The 22,237-nt window shown below is 31.5% G+C and overlaps 2 protein-coding genes and 3 long non-coding RNA genes across 5 annotated transcripts; 2 read left to right on the plus strand and 3 right to left on the minus strand.

Annotated features, from left to right (window-relative positions):
* Window positions 1-624, plus strand: LOC120578315 (uncharacterized). The gene has a single exon (XM_039830987.1). It carries the CDS (start codon window positions 1-3, stop codon window positions 622-624), a length of 624 nt encoding a protein of 207 aa, XP_039686921.1.
* Window positions 625-3,026: 2,402 nt separating this feature from the next.
* On the plus strand, window positions 3,027-3,815 carry LOC25486588 (E3 ubiquitin-protein ligase RNF144A). Its single transcript, XM_013608183.3, has one exon. It carries the CDS (start codon window positions 3,027-3,029, stop codon window positions 3,813-3,815), a length of 789 nt encoding a protein of 262 aa, XP_013463637.3.
* An 8,017-nt stretch (window positions 3,816-11,832) lies between these two features.
* On the minus strand, window positions 11,833-14,127 carry LOC25486591 (uncharacterized). Its single transcript, XR_003009269.2, has 3 exons — window positions 13,987-14,127; window positions 13,129-13,882; window positions 11,833-12,104 (listed from the first exon to the last, which is right to left on the minus strand). It is a non-coding gene; the product is annotated as an uncharacterized lncRNA (long non-coding RNA).
* A 5,340-nt stretch (window positions 14,128-19,467) lies between these two features.
* On the minus strand, window positions 19,468-20,015 carry LOC25486592 (uncharacterized). The gene is made up of 2 exons (XR_003009335.2): window positions 19,863-20,015; window positions 19,468-19,757 (listed from the first exon to the last, which is right to left on the minus strand). It is a non-coding gene; the product is annotated as an uncharacterized lncRNA (long non-coding RNA).
* Window positions 20,016-20,797: 782 nt separating this feature from the next.
* LOC112419186 (uncharacterized) lies at window positions 20,798-21,836 on the minus strand. Its single transcript, XR_003009336.2, has 2 exons — window positions 21,235-21,836; window positions 20,798-21,094 (listed from the first exon to the last, which is right to left on the minus strand). It is a non-coding gene; the product is annotated as an uncharacterized lncRNA (long non-coding RNA).
* Window positions 21,837-22,237: the final 401 nt, after the last annotated feature.

Below are 22,237 nucleotides of genomic sequence, written 5' to 3' on the forward strand. Positions count from 1 at the left end.
ATGTGTTTCAGCAATGAACCATGGTCTCTTGTTCGCATCCAGTTCCAAGTTCAACATGCGGTGGAAGCAATTGAAAATGCACTGCATTCTGAAGTAATCACCACGCCTGGTCGCACGGTACGCTGGAATGAAAACAATTTTAACAGTTTTGTGCTTAATGTTGACGGTAGCTGCTTGGGAACTCCTATTAGAGCGGGTTTTGGTGGAATCATAAGAAATTATGCAAGTTTATTTCTTAAAGGTTTCTCTGGATATATTACAGCAAGTTCTGACATATTGTTTGCCGAGCTTACAGCAATACACCGTGGTATTCTGCTGGCCATTGATTTAGGTATTGAAGAAATGGTTTGTTACTCGGACTCCATGATCTCCATTCAGCTCCTCACTATGCATGCCATCACTTACCATGCCTATGCTGTGTTGCTTCAAGACATCAAAGATCTCTTGTCCTCAAGGAATTTCACCGTTCATCATTGCCTAAGAGAAGGAAACCAGTGTGCTGATTTTTTAGCTAAACTCGGTGCCACTTCGAATGAAGAATTTTCAACTTATGATACTTCTCCAAGCGACCTTCTTCCTCTGATCAAGAACGACGCCTTAGGAGTTCTTTATCCTAGAGCTTAGTTTATTCTTCTCTGTTGCTTTTTCCTTTTAATTTATCTTTGTAACCAAAGAAAAAGGAGTTGTTAAAGGACCTATCAGGTGGAAGACTGTCAAAATCATTGACTAGACCTCAACATTTAAAGGTGTGCACGTAGTTGTGGCTCTTATATCTTATACTCCTTTCCGTTTTAAAATATAAGCAAAATTGATTTTGTAGATTCATTCATTTAATGATGTATGTGGTTCATAATATGTATAACATAAATCATTAAATAAATGAATATAAAAAGTCAATTTTGCTTATATTTAGAAACAGAGGGAGTAACTTACAACCTTGTGGTGAACGTTTGTTAGTGTTGGGTGCAGCTTTAGCCCCAAGTGAGTGTGAGATAAATGTTATAATTAATCTTCCTATCACTGTTATAAGCAAAAATCAACTTTTTAAGTTCATTCAATAAATGATGTATTTAGTCAATAATATAGATGAAATACATTATTTCTTAAATGAACCTAAAAAGTTGATTGTTGCTTATAATATTGATTAGAGGGAGTAATAAATATATAAGATTCATAGTTAGAAACAATATTAAAAGGAATTCATGAAATTCAAAATTAGTTTTCTAACAACGTTCAAGTTGTTATCACCACACTACAAGAAAAAAGACATTTTGCAACATTTAAAATGATAGATTGCGACGGTTTAAGGAACGGTTCAAGGATCAGTTGTTACAACTTACAACCGTCACATAAGTTATTGCGACGGTTGCTAATAGTCGCAATACAATATCTGCGACCACTCAGAACTGTCGCAAAGTAGACATTGTAACCTAAATTAAATGGGCTTGCGACCTCTCACAATAGTTGCAAATCTTTAGTTTTTTTTTCTTTTGACAATTTAAATAAATATATTAATGGGAACTTCTATGGTATACTCACAAATTGAGGTGTATCAGTATTATTGTTTCATAAATTTACAAATTAACGATCATTTTTATGAAATAAAGAGCTATTTGTCGATATTTATATTTTAGAAAATATTATTTCATTAAAAAAACATCATTTCATTGTTTGTAAGAATCATACTAAAGTTTTTACATTTTCTCAAAAAATAATCAATATTCTTTATTAAGAGAAATAAAAATTCAGAAAATTTTAATTTTATTTTATCGACACTTTTGATAAATAAGATTTAGTTTATTATAATTGTCAATGATAGAAAATAATTCTTTTTCTTCAAACACGACAACTAATTTTTAATTATTAATTTAACGATTTGGTGTACCGGTACACTCAGATTTTTAGGTGTACCATCGAATTTACCTATATTAATAAATACTTAAAATACATAAATATATGACTAAAAATATCTAAATCCCATAGATAGTTAATTGTCGTTGGCACCAAAAAAGTCAAATAAAATAAAAATATAAAAATACCACCAAAAAATTGTAAAAATCAAATAAAACCAATGCAAATTTTTTTGAATTTTTCCGAGAATATGAAAAATTAAATAACAATGACTTAAAACACAATAATTGGGGTTAGATGATTAGTATGGTCTTTAATTTGGTTATCCATCTTACAAACAAACCTAGTATTTGTGTTGATACGATTCATATTATATAATTCTATATAATTCAGATTGTTTTCCCATGAATTCTTAGCAAAAGAAGGGTATTTAGGAGGTGTTTGGATTTTATAATCCAAAGAACTAGAAATGCACCCGGTTAGATGATTAGTATGGTCCTTAATCTGGTTATCCATCTTACAAACAAACTTAGTATTTGTGTTGATACGATTTAGATTATATAAATATATATAATTTAGACTGTTTCCCCCTAAATCTTAGCACTAAAGGAATGTTTAGGAGATGTTTGGATTTTATAATCCAAAGAAGCTAGAAATGCACCCTATTTTTTGGGGTGTTCGGATAATAAAATTTGAATCAGTGAAAAAACTCATTTTTCTACCAAAAACAATGGGATAACTCATTTTGGATTATAAAATCCGAAAATCTATGGGACTTTTTGTTAAAAAAGTAGGGAGCGGGAGAGGTAAGAATATAGGGTGCGGAAGAAGGTCATGAGTAAAGAAAGGAATAGTCAAAATGTAATCAATCTTATAACTTATCTCTTTGTAAAAATAAAAAATAAAAAATTCCCGTAATTGATCTCAATTGATGTCAATTAAAAAATTAATTTAATTTTTTTACTAATTTTAGTTTTTATTATTTTATTACTATGGATAATTAGGAAACTTTTTTTTAGATTGGTAAAAGTTCTACCCAAAAAAATCCGTGATTTATGCATTAAAAGGTAAAATCAGTTTCTCCTTTAAAACATAAAAAAAGTAATAATGTTTCCGCTAAATATGAAACCCTAGTGAAGATAGCGACGAAGCATCTGAAACCCTAGTGTATTCCAATGGCTCCGGGGTCATCAAGCAGGAGAAGAAACAAAGCTCCGGCAGAAGTAATCGACCTCGAATCATTCCGCTTGTCCGGCAAACGACCAATCTCTGCCGTCATCGACCTTTCTGATGAAGAAGATGACGATATTAAGATCATCAATTTCATTCCAAAAAATACCCCTTATGGAAAGCGTAAAAGAAACAAGTTTGACAAAGGAGAGTCTTCAAATTCAAGTATCACTCCATTCGTTTGCGAAATCTGCACGGACACTAAAACAATGAAGGACGCTATTTACATCAGCGGTTGCTCTCATGCTTATTGCTCGGATTGTGTGGCATCATACATAGGTTCCAAACTTGAAGATAACATCGTTAATATTCGGTGTCCTTTTCCAAAGTGTAAAGGTTCGTTGGAAGCGGAGTTTTGCCGTTTTATTCTGCCTGCCGAGGTTTTTGATCGCTGGGGTCAAGGGTTGTGTGAGGCTATGTTCGATGTTTCAGAAAAGTTCTACTGTCCCTTTGCAGACTGTTCTGCTCTTTTGATCAATGACGGAATCGATACTGTTAAAAACTCAGAATGTCCTAATTGTAATAGGATGTTTTGTGCAAAATGTAAGGTTCCATGGCATGAAGGAATCGAATGCAGCGAGTTTGAGAAGCTGAACGCGGACGAGAGGAAGAAAGAAGATGTTATGTTGATGCGCCTTGCTAAGGATAAGAAGTGGAGGCGATGTCCTAAATGCAGAATTTATGTTGCCAAATCTGAGGGTTGCAACAGCATGTTATGCAGGTTCTCTTTCTAGTTATTTTTTTTTTTTTTTTGGAGGAGGTTCTCTTTCTAGTTAATCTCCCTCGATTTGTGATTTTCTAAATATATATAACATTGCACACAGAAGAAGGAGGTAAACTTAACAAAATAAAATTGAGAAAAAGAATTATAGTTTTGAATATATAGTCATTTAACTTTGTCATTCCAACATGAAAAATGTCATTGGTTAAACTCTTCTTAATGGAAGAGTTCAAATTGATCCATTAGTGAAACCACTTCTTATTTTTTGTTTCCTATCATATCATATTGACTGAAGTTTTAGAAAGGGCTAAAATGAGTGACACTTCTCAATTTTAGAGATGATCAAATGCATTTTTTATTTTGACAAAATGATCAAATGCATTCGGCTTGGAAATGGATCCTCTCTTGCCTATATTGTTCAGCCACCCCTCATGTGTTTCATCCAACAGGCTGAGAGCTCATAACAAATAAAGAAATAAATAACAGCAGTTTTGGAAAGAGAGAAAAACGTAGATTAGTGGCTGAGATGATGGCAGGACAGACAGAAGCAGAGAAAGTGCATGAGAAGATCCAAATCCGTTGGGCTTTGGCCCTCTTGTTGAAAACTTTGAAATGAGTATTTATTTTAAGTGTTCACTATTATACTTTTTCAAGGGGAACTCTTACCATTGATAAGGTTAATCCTGGAATGAAAGGGAATGCAATGTTGTAGTTAGAGGTCTATGCAACTACTACATTGCGTTGTTATGCCTTTCACAATGCCTCTTCCACCAAAAGTTGAATTCTAAGTAGACTAACCGTGGAATGGTACTTAAAATTATCAAAAATTCTAACGATCGTTGACGATACTCTTTATAAATGAAAACAAATGACCTTCCTCATCTTTAAGATGAAGATGGTGATGTGGTTGACGTAGGTTTAATATGTGCTACATATTTATTTAATGTTGTTTAAATCAAACTTGTATCAATTAAATTATTATCTCAACCGTAAAATGAAGAGGACCATTAACCTCTACTATTATCACTAACTCAATGTTATCAATTTAGTGCCTATTTATTGCATCCTTACCCTTTTTTCAGTTGGAGGGATCATTGTAGCATAGGTAAAGTATCTTCAGAACTCAGGACCTGTTATTTAAGGGGCACACCTTGGTAAATTAGTTGCTTGCAATTTCCAGTTACCTTCACTTACTCTATTGGTTCTCGATTATGGTGCATTTCATCATATTACTCTTAATAAGGTTATTTTCTCCTCTCATCACATCTAGCTACTTACCTAGTATCGTCTCAACCAATGGTTCTGAAACACAGTCTCAAGGAATTGGCGCAATTGACATTGACCAAATTATTTCTTCTTTATCAATTACATTTGTCCTTTATGTGCCCGAAAGTCCATTTGATTTAATCTTTATCAGTCGATCGACTCGTTTTCATGACTGTGTTGTCACATTTACTAATGGCAAAGTTAATTTGCAGGATCAACTTTCGAGACAAAAAAATTGGTGTTGGATGTGAGTCTATTGGCCTTTATTATATCTCAAACCCATCAACAACATGCCCTACCACATATTCCCAACTTATTGTACATTCTTAGTTAGGTCACCCAAGTCTCCCCAAACTTCAAAGGTTGGTCCCTAGTCTTTCCAAATTATCTGGTTTGCGTTGTGAGTCGTGTCAAATAGGGAAACACACTCGTACTAATTTTCCCGACCGATTTAATAAATGAGTATCATTGCCTTATCTTTAGTCCACTCTGATGTTTGTAGACCTTCCCGTCATATCTCCACTCCCGAGTCTAAATATTTTGTGGGTTAATAGTGTTTTATCCCCTGTAATATAGGTCATTTCCGGTTTTACCCCCTGTAAAATATATTTTTTGGATTTCGTCCTTATAATTTGAAGATTTTTGGTTTTAGACCTTCATGAATTTTGACTGTAAAAAATTGAAGATATGGCAGGGGGTAAACTGAAATTTGCTCAAATTAACATGGGGGTTAAACCGAAATTTTCTCAAATTACAAGGGGGTAAACCTAAATTTGCTCAAATTACAGGGGGTAAAATTTTCCATGAAGGTCCAAAACCAAAAAATCTTCAAATTACAAGGATGAAATTCAAAAAAACTATTTTACAGGGGGAAAACCGAAAATGACTTATATTATAGGGGGGTAAAAGACTATTAACCCATATTTTGTCACTTTTATTGTTGACTTTTCTCATTGTACATGATTATTTTTAATTAAAAATAGCTCCGATACCATGTTCCAAGAAACTAGGGTTTTTAATTACAAAAGTAATATTCTATGGTCGGATCCGGTAAAGGGGATGTCGAAGGAGGAGAGTCTGGAATGACATTAGTATGCAGAACAGGTGTCAGAATGTATGGTTGTGGTTGACGACAGACATAAGTTTGAAGAGGTAGTGGAGTGGAAGGCTCCGTGGGAGGATCTCTAGGAGGGTATGCACTAGGGGTCGTGGGAGCAACAAAAATAATAGTGCTCATGTGGAAGGGACGAACACAATAGGTTGAAGAGGGACAATATCATGCGGGATAGTCAATGTTAACAAAGAAACACACAATTTAGTGATCGGGCTGAGAGTTTGTCAAGAACAGGAGAAAGATTGTGGACAAAACATGTGGACTTAAAGACACCGGGTGGAAGCGGTGTAGGAAAAAAGACTGAGTGTTGGACTTGTGGGTATTGTGTGCTCGTTAGAGGAAACCTGATATCTTAGAAGATTAAGAAACAAAATCTAGTTGCAAGATCAAGCACGGACGTAGAGTATATGGTGTCATGGCATGAATAACATGCGAGCACATTTGGTTGAAGAAGTTACTCAAAAAACTTCAATTCGAAGAAGCAGGACCATTGAAACTAATACGTGATAATAAAGTCGCGTTACATATTGACTAAAAAAACCAGTCTTTCATGCGAGAACCACACGTATTGAGATAGACTGCCACTTGTCACTGATAAGATTGAATCATGCGACATTTTTACAATCTTTGTCAATTTAAATGATCAATTGGCGTATTTGTGGCAAGCTTGGCACATTTGAGTTATACGCACGAACTTGAGAAGGGTTAATATTTAATTAAATAGTAAATATTATATTTATGTTGTAAATATGTTCTTTTTTTTTTTTTTAACAGAACTTTGTAAATATATTCTAGCACACTCTCTAAGTTACGTAGAATATTCATTTTGTTGTAAAAAAAAAAGAATATTCCTTTTGTAATTATGCTTTTTGTAATAATTATTAAATGAAGTTAAAAAATTTGCAACCAGAGTTTTAAATCCACCACTTGAACAAACACAACCCATTAGTTATTGGATTAAAGAAAAGGCATAAAAAAAAAAATGATATTTAGTCATATGGGTTTAACTTCTTGCTTACATAATAAATCCTTCTGACTTATTTATAAGAGATATTTGGGTCAACAAAAATTGACGGTTTTTTTGCGATCCAAAAATTCAATTTTTTTCTTTCATTACCAGTTCATTATTTATTTGATTGTATATAATTAAATCATATATTAAATATTAAATTGCAGGTGTCATTGTAATTTTTGTTACATGTGTGGATTTGCCTACTCTGCTGGCTGTAGATGTTTTTCGAGAATTGCTCAAGCTCAACTAAGCTCAACGATGTTTTTCTACTAATGGAACTTTCCCTAATTTCCCCTCCTAATCTCTCAATCCATTTTATATTTTTAAACTCTATTTTATATTTCCTTTTCTTAGGTTGGTAATGTCACCAAAGAGAAATTCAAGTCAGTTAAGCAACAGTTTTAAGTGATTGCACGAATGGTAACAATAGTTAACTAGTTTTAGACCTGCAAGTTATGCTTTTGTATTTTCTTACAATTTTCTGTTGGATTTAAAGTGGGATATTAACGATTTTTTTAACCTTTTAACATAATAAAGTTTCATTAGAATGAAAGTATTTCATGTTATTTATTATTTAGTAAATTACTAAATTGTGAAACCGCTTCTATTCTTTATTTCCTCTATATCATATTGATTGAAGTTTAAAAAGGGGCTAATATAAGTGACACTTCTCAATGCTAGATATGATCAAATACATACTCCCTCCGTCCCAAATTATATGATGTTTTGGACATTTTACACATATTAAGAAATGTAATTAATACTGTGTAGAAAAGATATATTATGAGTTGTTTTACAAAATTATCCTTAATAATGATATGGGAAAGATAAATGAAAGAATTGAAAGATGAAAGAGTAATAAATAGTTAAGGATATAATAGGAAAAGTAACATTAATGTTTCATTGGTATTGTAAAGTGACATACAATTTAGGACAAATATTTTTTCTAAAGTGACATATAATTTCGAGAAAGTTACTATGCTATTACATACGCATTTTCTCCTTACCTTTCCTTTTATAATTCTTAACCAATAAATTTAAGAGAATGCAAGTGCAAACCAGGTCTCATCATCCTTCCTTTTAATTGATGTCTTCTCCTTTTAAATTTTGGTTCTCACATTTAATACTTAGCAACTAGACTAGAATGGTATTTCACATTGGATCATTAGGAAAGAAAATGGAACTTCTGTTTTTGAAGTTGATATCCAATAGGTTTGGTTCTTGGAGCAATAGGTTTGTGAACTTAGGAGGGGGAGTTGTGTTGATTAATTCGATTCAGAATTCAAACCTCATCTTCGATCTCTCATTCATGAACTTGTCGACTAAGGCATGGAAGAGGATTCTCAGAATTCATAAATGATTTCTTTGGGGAGGATTGAAGGGTGCCAAGAAAATTCCTTAGGTTAGCTAGGTAGATGTGTGTAGGCCAAAAGATAAGGGATAGTTGGAAATTAGATATGTGAGATTTATGAATCAAGCTCTGTTGGGAAAATGGCGGTGTAGATTCCTCTCTGGAAGAGAGGGCCCATGGAAGGATATCCTCTGTGCGTTATAGTGTGAATCTGGTATAGTCCGTCAAGGGGAGGATTTGATTGTATGTCCCTCACAGAGCCATGCTTTTACCCGTGAAAGAAGAGATGTGTGATCCAGTGTAGATAATGTACAATAAGATATGTGTAATTTGATTAATATGACGCCTCTTAATAATGATCTACCAGTGAGGGACTTAATAGCTCCTTCATCTTAGAATCCACCATTTTTCAATAGAATAGAATTTCACTAATCTTAATTTGAAATCTTTAAAAAGTGTCTTGTAAAACTCGTTTGCAAAAATCTTTATTCTTTAAGAAGTATAGTTGAGCTTGAGCATCTTTTTATTTTATTTTTTTATTTTAAGATAAAATTTATAACATTTTATTAATTAAAATGTGTTCAATACAACTTAGTGGCTCGACCAAGATCTGAAAACTAGCTGACAATGTCGCCGCCTTAGTTAACTAATGAGCAGTCTCATTTATTTGTCTTTTCACAAACTCAATAGTAAAGTTTTCATATAATCAATTGAATAAAGATTTACAATCATTAATAATAGCTCAAAATTCCGTTCTTGAGCATCTATACATTGTAATAAAGCAAATATAATATTTTGACAAGTTTGTCGTTATCATCTTCTAAGAATATTTACTTCTTTAAAATTAATTATTAATGGTAATGTATCTTTATTTATCTTTCAATAATCGTAATATGTATACTCCATCGGTTCCATATTTATCTCTCAAATTCCTCTTTTACATGGTTTATTTTTGTAAATATTTTGCTGTTAAAGTTGTTCTTTTGCGAGAGCTTATTTTTGTTTTTGTCATTTGGAGATTGTTTTCTTAGACATTGTTTATCTGCCCAATTTTCATGGACTTCTAGATAGCCCTTCTTTTCTATATTTTTGTTCCCTTTCATTTCTAATTCACTGTTTTGTTTCCTTGCATTGACAGTTCAATCTTATCATGGAAAATATTATCATAAACAATTTTTCTTAGATTTTTTGCTAGTGCCAAAAATCATTCTTCTTTGTACGGCTTATGTGCATTCTCTGGTCTTGTACTCCAAGGAGTTCGTGGAACATTTAAACGAACACAATCACATTTGAACCGGACACATTCTGCAATCCGAGGAAGCACACACTTAATTTTGGTTTTACATTCAGCATGATTATAACAATCATCATATGCTGTAATAGAAAAAGAGAATATAAGCATGTTACTACTTAACATGGATAAAATATTATGTTACTAGTAAAGAAGAAAATTTTAAATGAATGAAAAATGGTTTACCGTGAACATTTGTTGTAATAAGTAATAGAGAAATAAAGTGGATCATAACGTAAAAGAACTTCGTAAGTTTGGCCATATTTTCCCACTTTAAATGTAGAAATTAAGAAAGGATTCGACCATTTAAATACTTTTTAGCATACTTATTAAAATGTTTGTTAACCACATTGAATTATTGTGTGTGTCTCTTTAACACTTAGTAAGGAGGTCACATAAAAAAAAAATCAAGTATAAGAAATAATTTTTATATTTTAACCTTTTGTGATAAAAAAGGAAAGTCACAAAAAGTAATAATAATAATATAGGTTGACCATTCCTTCAAAAAAAAAAAATATAGGTTGACCATGTGATACCCCCTAACCTAAAAGCATTTTTTTGAGCAACCCTAAAAGCATTTAAAATGTCATATATTCGAAAATTTTAAAAATTATCATATAATAAGATTGCACATTAAACCTAACTAATATTCGGAATACTTCATTAAACAATAGAGAGAAAAACCCTATTTTTCCTTTAAAAAACCTCTTTTTTGTCACATTCGTATATCTTCTGACTTATAAAATATATTTAGTGTGCAAAGACGTTTAGATCACTCGAACTCTTTGAGTTCTTCCATCTCATCATTTATGATAACCAAATTGTGTCCAAATTATATGGATTGATTTTTTTTTTTTTTTTTTACAAACATTTTATATAGATTGTTGTTTTTGACTCGACAATTAAACTAAACCTAATGAAAAGAAGTAAATTGGGGAGATTTGTATGAGTTGTTTTGCAATGAAAATAAAAGTAACTATGAATTAGAATTATGAAGGCGATTCAGATTTTTCGTATCCCCTTTATCTGCTTCTTAGTTAGATTATGTTCTAAGACCAAGTACTATTTGAGATTTATGCTCACAAAGACTATAAAATTAAGACCTATTCCAGTTATAGTTCAAGTCCCCTTCGAGAAATATTTCTCTCTAATTGTGGACTTATAATATCATGAGCGTTCTGATGAGATAAACCCGCAAGTGCACGGTCTTACCGAAGTAGTATGAAAAGAGTATCGTTTCGACAGGGAGTAGTTTATTTCAATTAACCTTTGAAAATGATTAGAGGAGAAAAGAATTGTAAGTTGGGGTTTTCAAGCGTTTGAAAGATAATAATAATAAAAGGAGTCTTGGGATCGTTGGTTCATCTAATTGACAAGTCCTTCACAAACCAAACTATAAGCTTATAACTTTATGTTAGACCTAATTTCTCAAGACAGTTTCTCTTTTGTTCCTCTAGCAACCAAGCCTATTTCGCTGACTTGATTACTATTAGATTTTGGTTCCTCTAACAACCAAGCCTATTTCGCTGACTTGATTATTATTAGTTCCCTTGAAGATCGAAACTATATGTCTCAAAGATTGCAAAGACTATTTCGCTGCCTTTGCAATCCTTGTCTAAATTCACTTGTTCGAATATCAAAGCTCCACTTTCGTTTTATGAATTGATATTTGAGATGATGGATAAACAATTATCAAACCCTCCACTTTTGTTTCCACAGTTTGATAATGGTTGATCCATGTTAAAGCGGTGAATTTAGATAAGAAACTAGGGTTACATAAAATTAAGGCTTAGAGCTTGGCTTGATTAGGATTATGTCATTTAGACTTATCCAACAATCCCAAGAGAAGGAGAAATCTACTCACTCATGTTCATCGTAGACATGGGGAAGAAGAGAGAAAACATAAAAGTAAATGACAAGAAAATAAAGGAAAAGAAAAGAACTTTAATTAGAAAAGCAATTGTCACTTATTGAATTCCAAGAAAAGATGAATATTTGTGATGGATGGCTACTCTATTTATAGCATACATTCGACTTAAAATCTAAGCAATTACATTCGGGCTAAAAATAGAGTAGCTTAAAATCTAAGCAAAAGCAGCAAAAACGACTCTGGAGGGTGGCACAGCCGTGCCAATGATGGCACAGGCCGTGCCAAGCTTATGACTTGGGGGAGACGTATTTTTGTCTCCGAATCTTCGTATTTTCACATTCAATCAGCTCGAAGTCCCTTTCTTTTGCTCCAAGACTCAATCCATCCAATATTCATTCCTGAAATAAAATAAAATGCAATTTGTAGTAAACTATCCTAAAAAGGAAATAATACTAATGTAAAATAAAATAAAATCTAATTAAAACTAAACTAAAAAGCATATAAAAATAAGCAATAAATGACTCATCACGTTCCTTCAAAAAAAAAATTATCATGAGCGTTAAGGCACGTTAAGCAAAGCCATACAACATGAATAACAAGATATATTAAATAAGCATAACTCAAATAGAATCAATACAATAAAATTGCCATGATCATTTATCCAACATCCTTAGTCATGCCTTAGTGTCAAGTGGGATAACTTTAAAGCATAAAGACTATTATGCGAGTTGACTAATGATCACATCTCACGTATCATGGATAAAAAGTTATCAAGTTTTCAGATAGATATAGATATTTGGAGTAATATTTATATTGGATTGACACGTCATGAGAATACCACATAGAACATTACTTAATAGTCACGAGTCATTCTCATAGTGATAAATGGTTATTCCACCCATTGAGAAAGCTCTTCGATTCCTGCAAAGTTAAAGGTCAAAAAAATGTTGACCATGTTAAATGAGCCTGTCAAATTTACAGGCTAACAAAATCCCCCCCCCCCCCCCCCCCCCCCCCCCCAATTTTCGACGACACTACTCAAAAGAGGAGAACATTGGCATTTTTTACTACTGTTCTTGGGTCATCTTGAAATATGACATCAACCCACTCGTTACCTTCCAAACATGATCTTTTCAATTTTTGTCCCTTTTATCGTTTTAGGCTTTGATTGGGCCACGTCTTTTCCCTTGAAACGCATAGAAATTTATTTATGACCCTATAGGCGCCATTTGTGGTTTATCTAACTCTTTAGGTGTAAACCTTCGCAACTCCCCATGTCCATCATCATTGTTCCTTTCTCCACAAGATTCCCAAGGTTTTATGTCTTCCAAAATCATTAATTATCCACTAACTTAAAAACACTTCTACCTTCTTTTCCACATGTGGTAATTATGGAAGAAAAAGATAAGAAGACAACTTTACCATTCGTATTCATCATTATAAAAAGCTTTGTTTCTTCACTTTCCTTCCATCAAACTCTCTTCTTCTTCATATTTGGGGCTTCCTTTTCTTGTAAGAAGAACGTACCAGTTTTACACCACGAAAGCATTCCTCTTGGAACTTCAACTCTTTATTGCTAAAAAGATTGTTGCTGCGAGTAGTAGAGAGTTGTTGTCCTTTAGGGCATCAGCAACACTTAATCTCCAACTATCTGAGGATGAAGAGGTTCTCAGGACTGTTTCTGTTGATTGTTTACATCTTATCACCATCCCTCAACCCAACTTAGGTCAGAAGAAGTTTATGCCATATTGAATTTTTTTTAAAAAAATATATAGGATAAAACTATATAAGATTATAGTGAAATAAATAGGATAAAAGACAATCTAAATAATATTATTTAATACTTTATATATTGCCATTAAAATTATATAAGATTATAAAACCATAACACCATGGTATTTGAAATTAGGAAAGAATAAAAACAATTATTGGTTGTTAACACATTTATTCAATCACATATCGGAATATATTATCATAAACAATTTTCGCTAGTGCTAAAAATCATTCTTCCTTGTAGGGCTTATGTGCACTCTCTTTGGTGTTGCACTCCAAGGAGTTTTTGGACCATTATTCAAACGAATACAATCACATTTGAACCGGAAACATTGTGCAATCCGAGGAGGCACACACTTAATTTTGTTCGTACATTCAGTATGATTATAACAATCATCATATGCTGTAATAAAAAAATGAGAATATAAGCATGTTACTACTTAACATGGATAAAATATTATGTTCGTAGTAAAGAAGAAAATTTTAAATGAATGAAAAATGGTTTACCGCGAACATTTGTTGTAATAAGTAATAGAGAAATAAAGTGGATCATCACATAAAATAACTTCATAAGTTTGGCCATATTTCCCCACTTTGAATGTAAAAATTAAGAAAGGATCCGACCATTTAAATACTTTTTAGCATAATTATTAAAATGTCTCTTAACTACATTGAAGTGTTGTGTGTGTCTCTTTAACACACTTAGTAAGGAGGTCACATAAAAAAATCAATGATAAGAAATATTTTTATATTTTAACCTTTTGTGATAAAAAAAGGGAAGTCACAAAAGAGTAATAATAATAATAATATAGGTTGACCATGTGGTACCCCTTTAACCTAAAAGCATTTCTTTTTTAGCAAACCTAAAAGCATTTAAAATGTCATATATTTGAAAATTTTAAAAATTAATAAGAGTGCACATTAAAGTTAATTAAAAGCTATCCCCGTGAGCTTAGCTCAGTTGGTAGGGATATTGCATATTATATGCAGGAGCTGGGGTTCGAACCCCGGACACTCCACTTCTCCACAATTAAATTGTGTGAGCTCTAGCCATTAGGCTACTTGACAAAAAAAAAAAAAAGTTAATTAAAAGCTTAAATATGATTTTCGTCCCTGTAAAAAAAAAAACTTTGAAAAACATCCCTGTAAAACTTTTTTTGTTTGAAAAAGGTCCCTGACCCCACTTTTTTGCTGACATGGTATGGTTTTGGCCATGTGGCAGTCCATGTCAATAAAATTTAAAATTTTTTTTTTAAATTCTGAAATTTATTTTTTAAAATTAAAAAAACTGAAAAAAAAATTCCAATATTTTTTTAAATATGAAGAAAAAAATTGGAAATTACTTTTTTTTTTTTTTTACATATGGAAATAAATGTTTGAAAATTAAAATATGAAGAAAAACCTATTTTTCCCTTAAAAAAACCTCCTTTTTTTGTCACATTCATATATCTCTTGACTTATAAAATATATCTAGTGTGCAAAGACATTTAGATCACTCGGACTCTTTGTCTCCTTCCATCTCATAATTTATGATAAGCAAATTATATGATTTTTTTTTTTACGAACATTTTATATAGATTGTTGTTTTTGACTCGGCAATTAAACTAAACCTAATGAAAAGAAGTAAATTGGAGAGATTTGTAAGAGTTGTTGTTTTGCAATGAAAATAAAAAGTAACTCTAAAATAGAATTAGACCAAGTATTGTTTGAGATTTATGCTCACAACGACTATAAAATTAAGACCTATTCCAATTATGGTTCAAGTTCCATTTGTGCAATATTTCTCTCTAATTGTGGACTTATAATATCATGAGCGTTAAGGCACATTAAGCAAAGTCATAGGGATTGGATCCAACTCTACTGTGATGAAGCATAGATGAGTTCAATGTACATTGTGGGATATGGATTTCTTTTTCGGGACTCAAATGGTCAAGGGCTAAAAGAGTATACACAAAAGATTGGAGCTTGTGACACCCTTAATGTTAAAATGTAGAGAATGTATACATGAATGCAAATTCCGAGAAGACAAGGATATATAAATCTCATACTGGAAAGTGACTCTAAGCTTTTTATTTATATGGTAATTGGGAGCCGTAAGCTTAATGGAAATAGCTCAATTTTGGTTTAGCATATCCAAGGCCTCTCAATGTTACAATGGCATGTTATCTTTAAACACACCTTGAGTGAAGGAAACATATGTGCTAATAGACTAGATAGTTTTAGTCTTAACCTGAGTTATTATGATGTAAGGTTTCACCTAAGGAGCTTCAGAATTTCCACTTTGATGACATATATGGGGCTTGCATGTCTAGAAGCGTTAGTGTGGTTTTGTAGTTTCCTTTCTTTTCTATTGGCCTTTGGCCCTCTTTTTTCAAAAAAAAAAAAAAAAAAAAAAGATATAGAGTTTGTGTTACAACATCTATAGATATTTCTATAGATTATTAAAAAAATCTAAACCTATTTATGTTGGTTACCTCCTTGTTTTTGGAAAAAAAAAAATAAAAATAGATTTTGAGGAAATTTGATCCTAATAGCTTTTTCATTTTTGACTCAAAAATGACTTTTTTAATAAACAAAATTAAAAAAAATATCTAAACAACACTTAAAATGAAAAAAGTGGTGCCAGTTCAGGGGTTATTGTTTGACTTTATAACATAAAGGACTAAATTTGAATTCAACATGTGTCAACTGTAATATAGTCATTAGTGCTCATACTATTGTAAAAAAAAAAAAAAAAAGTTTTTAAATAGATTTTTTCTTGTAAAAATTTAAAACAAATTTGGAGCTATTTCTTTTTCTTAATACCCAAAAAAATTACTTTTTTCAAAGAAATGAATTTTAACTTTTTTTTTTTTTTTTATCAAACAGAGGAAAGCAATAAAACCAGGAGGGGGTCTGAACCCTGTACAGAATTTGTTACATTACAGTTCTAGAGTAGATCAAACCACTACTGTCCCAAGACAAAAAGGGAGTAATAAAGGGATGGGGGAATCCCACCAATGGAAGGAAAAAACATGCAGCCCTTGTCCGTTCTTGGCGAACGCATCAGCAACGGAGTTTCCTTCGCGGTGTATATGACAACAGAAACGGATGCGGTGCTGAACCGAAAAAATGCAATTACGCCAACAAGTACGAAGCTTCCAAGGAACCAGCTAGTGGCGGAGTCAGAAAAAAATGTTAGGGTGGGCCACTAAAATTAACTATTGAAAAATTGTTTAAAGTCTCATAAATTAGACCTATAATTGAATTATTTAAATTTTCGGGTGGGACACTACACCACTTTGCAGGAATTTAGATCAACCAAAACATAAAACCGATACAAAATTGCATAAAATCTCGCAAAATAGATTTATAATCGTTGATTTTTAAATTTTTCCGGGTGGGCCACGCCCATGAAGGGCTCCGCCACTGGAACCAGCAGAGCATAAGAGAAAGCCTTCACAACCGTCACAGAGTCACACTCAATCCAAAGCGAATTCAAGTTCAGGTCCACCGCCTTTTCTAAGCCAAACATGACAGCACAAAATTCAGCTTCCAATCCTATAGAGTGCCCAATATTCTGAGAAAACCCGCCAACAAAGTTATGTTGCCAGTCTCAAATATCAAAGTTGTTCATTTCTTGTGGAAGTGATTTCTTATTTAAGGTTCGGTTTCGTTTGAAATAGTTAAGTGTTTTGTGGATTATCTTGAATAGTAATATAGTTGATTTTCTCATTGCAATTCCAGTGTGAAACTTTCGTTCAAATTTAATAACCTTTTACGCATTGCTTCTATTTTTATTATTTGGAATCCTCACATGATTTCTAATAGTCATTGGCTTTCAAAAGGATTTTCAAAACCACTCTTTTGCAACAATTTTAAAAGAGAAAAGCTATACCACCTTTACCTTATTCTTTTGTCATATTGATCAACAAACATCTATTAGGTTCCCCCGTTTGTAGTATTCATGGTTGCATGGTCGTGGACCAAAAAAATGTTGGTGCAACATCGACCACCAAAAATTATATACTTAATATGAACATTCCAAACCATCCAAAACACAAAAGGGGTGAATCGATACCTCGTTTTTAAAAGAAGGTACAAATTGTTCTACACAGGGTGAATCAATACCCCCATTATTATAAGGCTAATAGGCCAGACTTAGGCTTTACGTTTTTCAACTAGGCTTGGCGTATTTAAGTAAATCCCGGCTCGGCCCGGCTCATTCCCACCCATACCCACACCATAATCGCTAGTGGACCAATGCACTTCAAACGTCATTATGGTGTTATGGTCGAGCTAAGGTTGAATCAGAAGCTTTTATATATATATATATATATATATATATATATATATATATATATATATATATAATCACCTCATAATTGGGTTAGGCTTCTAATTGTCATAATGAGATTAGCATTCTCATTAACTAATTCTCAAAAGTTACAACTCACTTAAGCCGTCAAAATAATGAATAATTACCGTCTCTAAATAATTATTTCAACTCACTTGTAACTCAGTAAAAATAACTATTCTCACTGAAAACACCAAAAATAACCTTCTAATAAAATGAATAATTTACCCTTGCTCACAAAATTAAATGACCAACATACCATTGAGTATAAAAATGACTAAAATACCCTTATAGGCCAAAAATCCACAAATCCCAAATAAAATACACACAGAGACAATTAATCACACACAAACGCATATAACACACATAATAAATAATTAAAATAATTCTAGAAAAAATGAATTGTTACATTTTCGGCCAAAGAGATAGAAAAAGGAGTTCAAGACTTAATTGATGTATTCACTTGTTATAGGGATGAATTATGTATGATTGCATGTTGACTTTGGGAAAAGAGAGTTTGGATGAAGTGAGGTGGGGAAGGATATGAAGTTCAGCAAATGGATATGTTGTTTTCTGATTGCTTTTGTTAAGTGTAGGAAACAGAAGAATGAAAAAATAATAAGGGAGTATAGCATTATATACTAGGAAGTGGTAAAGACACATATGCCCTCCTACTTGCAACTAATTGTTTCATACTTTCACAACTTCCGTCGCCCGTTAAAATAATGTAGTTTAAGGAGTTATCTGTTTTAGATTATTAATTGTATTAAATAACTTTTAAGAATACTATGTACCAAAAAAAAAAAAAAACTTTTAAGAATACTCCCTCCGATCCTTATTATAAGAAAATTTTCAAAAAAAAATTTGGTCCTATTTATAAGTAATTGTCACAAGTTTTAAGGTGTAGTTATTGCATAAAAGACTTTTATATCCTTCATTTAATATTTGTCTTTTCAATATTAGTGAATGTATTTAATGGTTCACAACTTTCTATAGGGATATATTTGTAAAATTATTTAAAAAGTTGTAACAATTAATAATTGTATTGGTTTTTGTGTTTTTTTTGTTTTTTCTTCTTATATTAAAAGGACCGGGGGGAAATATTAAATTAATTGAATTTTTCTCCTCCTATTCAATGACATTCAAAGAAATAGTCCCCCATATTTAAAATTGAACTTTTCCCCCTCGTTTATTATAATTTTTGTTATTTTTCGTGCCAGTGATTTTTGGGCCCTAATGTATTGATTTTAACCGTAATCTTGACCCTTAACAGAAGTACCACTTATGGAGGCAATAATCACCTTTTCTAGAGAGAAAAAAACTATTGTTCAAATCAAGGTTGGCACAAAAAATTTTAAAAATTATATAATTTAGAAACCAAAAGGTTCATTTTAAAAAGATGGGACTATTTTTTAGTTTGAAAAATACGAGGACCAAAAGAACAACTAAAACTTCTTAAGAATTCATTGTATCCTACAATCATCTTAAGTAAATGCAAGAGTCTATTTTTGAGTTATAATTAGTAAAACCTAGATAAGATTTAGGGTGTTAAGTGAGATTAGAGGAATGAAGACAATCTAAATAATAATATTTAATACTATATATATTTTCATTAAAATCATATAAGAATACAAATCCATAACTCCATGATCTTTAAAAATAGGAAAGGAAAAATAACTAATTATTAGGTGTCAACAAACTTATTAAATCACATACCATGATAATTTTATCATAAACAATTTTTAATTGATCTTTTTCTAGTGCAAGAAATCATTCGTTTGAGCAAGACTTTTGTGCACTCTCTTTGTACTTGCACTCCAAAGAGTTTTTGAAAGATTTAAAGGAAAACAATTACATTTGTAATCGCGACATTCCGCAATCCGAGGAAGCACATACTTAATTTTGTTTTTACAGTCATCATGATTCTCACAATCGAAAAATGCTGTAAGAGAAAAAGAGAACATTAGAATGTTATGTTACTAAACGGGGATATGAGATTATGTTAGACGTAAAGAAAAAAGTTTTAAATGAATGAAAAATGATTTACCTTGAACATTTATAACAAGAAATAGAGAAATAAAGTAGATCAAAACATAAAATAACTTCATAATTATGATATTATTATAAACAGAAAAGGATTCGAACGCTTTATAATATATAAAGTTGATGTTTTCTTTACATAGATTAAATAATGTTTAGCATACTTTCTAAAACGACTTTTAAGTACATTGAAGTGTTGTGTGTCATTTAACATGCTAAGGAGATCACATGAAAAATATTTTTTATGATGTGAAGAGACGTCGAAGTGTTGTGGAAGAAATTATTTTTATATTTTAACCTTTTGTGATGTCAAAAAAGAGTAATAATATAGGCTAACCAAATTGTGAAGAGACCTGACGAGGCCCAAAGGGTCCATGAGACTTCCATAAAAAAAAAAAAAGATACGGGTTTAGAGTTTTGTAATTTAATTTGTTTGTAACTGAATAAGGTTTACCTGTTTTCATTGCAGAATGTTAGCAGTGGTTAGGATTCTTTTAATCCCCCTCTATTTAATTGTTAGATTTACGTAAAAGTCTAGTCTTATTCATCACTATGCCAAAAAGGCTTTATATAGCGCATTTTTTGTTTTGTTTTAGTTAGCGCTTTAGAAGCACTATGTAATATGGCTCTGGTAAAGGTCTAAATAGCGCTTTAAAATAAGTAAAAAGCGCTATCTAAAGGTGCCTTTCTATAGTGTTTTTGCCTTTAAATGCTATATCTTAGAATGGCTTTAGATAGCGCTTTCACTTCTATGCGCTATCTAAGGATGATGTTAGATAGCGCCTTTTAGTTTATAAGCACTTTTTCAAAGATAAGTACTACTGCAATTTTATTTTTCTATATTAAAATCTAAATATATTGATTATACATAAAAGTCAATATTTTATACTGTAGCAAACAAAATACATATATATTTTTGGCACATAATAATTGAGAATGTAATTTAACCAATAAAACCTTAATATATCATCAAATGTATGTAATTGTTATACATAGAATAGAAGTTACAAATTATACTCACTACCTCTAAATGTTACAAATGATTACTTATCTCTAAGAAGTTACAACTTAGTCAACATAAACATCAAAATCTTCTTAGTTAACATTCAATCCTCGTCCAGCAAAATCTCTCTACGCATTTGGTCGTTTATGACTTTTTCCCCATAACAAGGCATAAGAGATTTTATAAAGAAACAAATAGACCATGATGCACTTTCACATTTTTGGAACTTCCTTCATCTGAATAAAAAGGTGAAGATTCCTAAGAAATTTATAATATATTATAAGAGAGAAATTACTTAAGCATTGAGGATTAAACCAATACTATATATAATGTGGTAGAACATATAATAGTATATAATTAATAACATGAAACTAACCTTATAGTAAAAATATCATGTAATTTTTAGGTCGAGTACGAACTAACTCCATTCTTCCTTGATTTCTATTAATTAATCTTTAGAGTACGTCGAACAATTGAAATCATCAAAGTACTATATAATAATATAAGATCAAAATGAAACTAAATCAAAATTAATCATATATAAATATTAAAATAACAACTACTAGTGCATCTTCAAGTTATGATTGCCATGAAACACTTGTTATTTGAAGAGAGTTTTTCACATCCTTCTTTTATCCTTGAGGCTCTTAGAAGAATCAAATTGAATTTCAACCACCAAGGTGTTGATGTTACTTTCCAAATCAATCAAGGCAATCCCACAAATAGAACTTATCATCACACAAGAGGTCAAATACACACATGAAACTCTAAGACAAAACCAATAGAAATTTAAAGACAAGCAAGAAAAAATAAGCCAAGAAAACACACTCAAAGAGGAATATCAAACAAGAAAATTTGGATTTAATTGTAAAACAAAGACACAGAGACCTAAAGTTAGCGAGCAATTTGGTTTACTATAACCAATGAATCTCTCAAGTAAAAACATACTAAAATAGTGATAAATTGTGTAGAATAAAATGGAGAAAGAAAATTTCAAATTTGGATTTTTTTTTTTTTTTTTTAGCTGCCATGCCCTTATTTTATTTTGGGAGCTTCTATGGTGCAGTTAGGAAACTGACTTTTTTGAAAAAGTTAATTTTGATCTTAATGTTTAATTCATTTTTAAATTGTTAATTTCTGATTAATGATCAATAGTAATTCATCTAGTAATGCTTGCAATATCTTGGACTTACAGGTATTATTTTATTGTCGGAATCTTTAACATGCACACAGAGTTGATGATATTATGTGATAGTCTTAAGTGTTACACTTTGTGGGATGTTACATTTATAACAATGTAGGATAAAATTAGATTAAGTGTAGTCTTATTAATCTGATGAGTTGATGATACTGTGAGAACTTAACTTTTGATGTCATTG

Source organism: Medicago truncatula, chromosome 2, assembly GCF_003473485.1.
Source record: "Medicago truncatula cultivar Jemalong A17 chromosome 2, MtrunA17r5.0-ANR, whole genome shotgun sequence".
NCBI lineage: Eukaryota > Viridiplantae > Streptophyta > Magnoliopsida > Fabales > Fabaceae > Medicago > Medicago truncatula.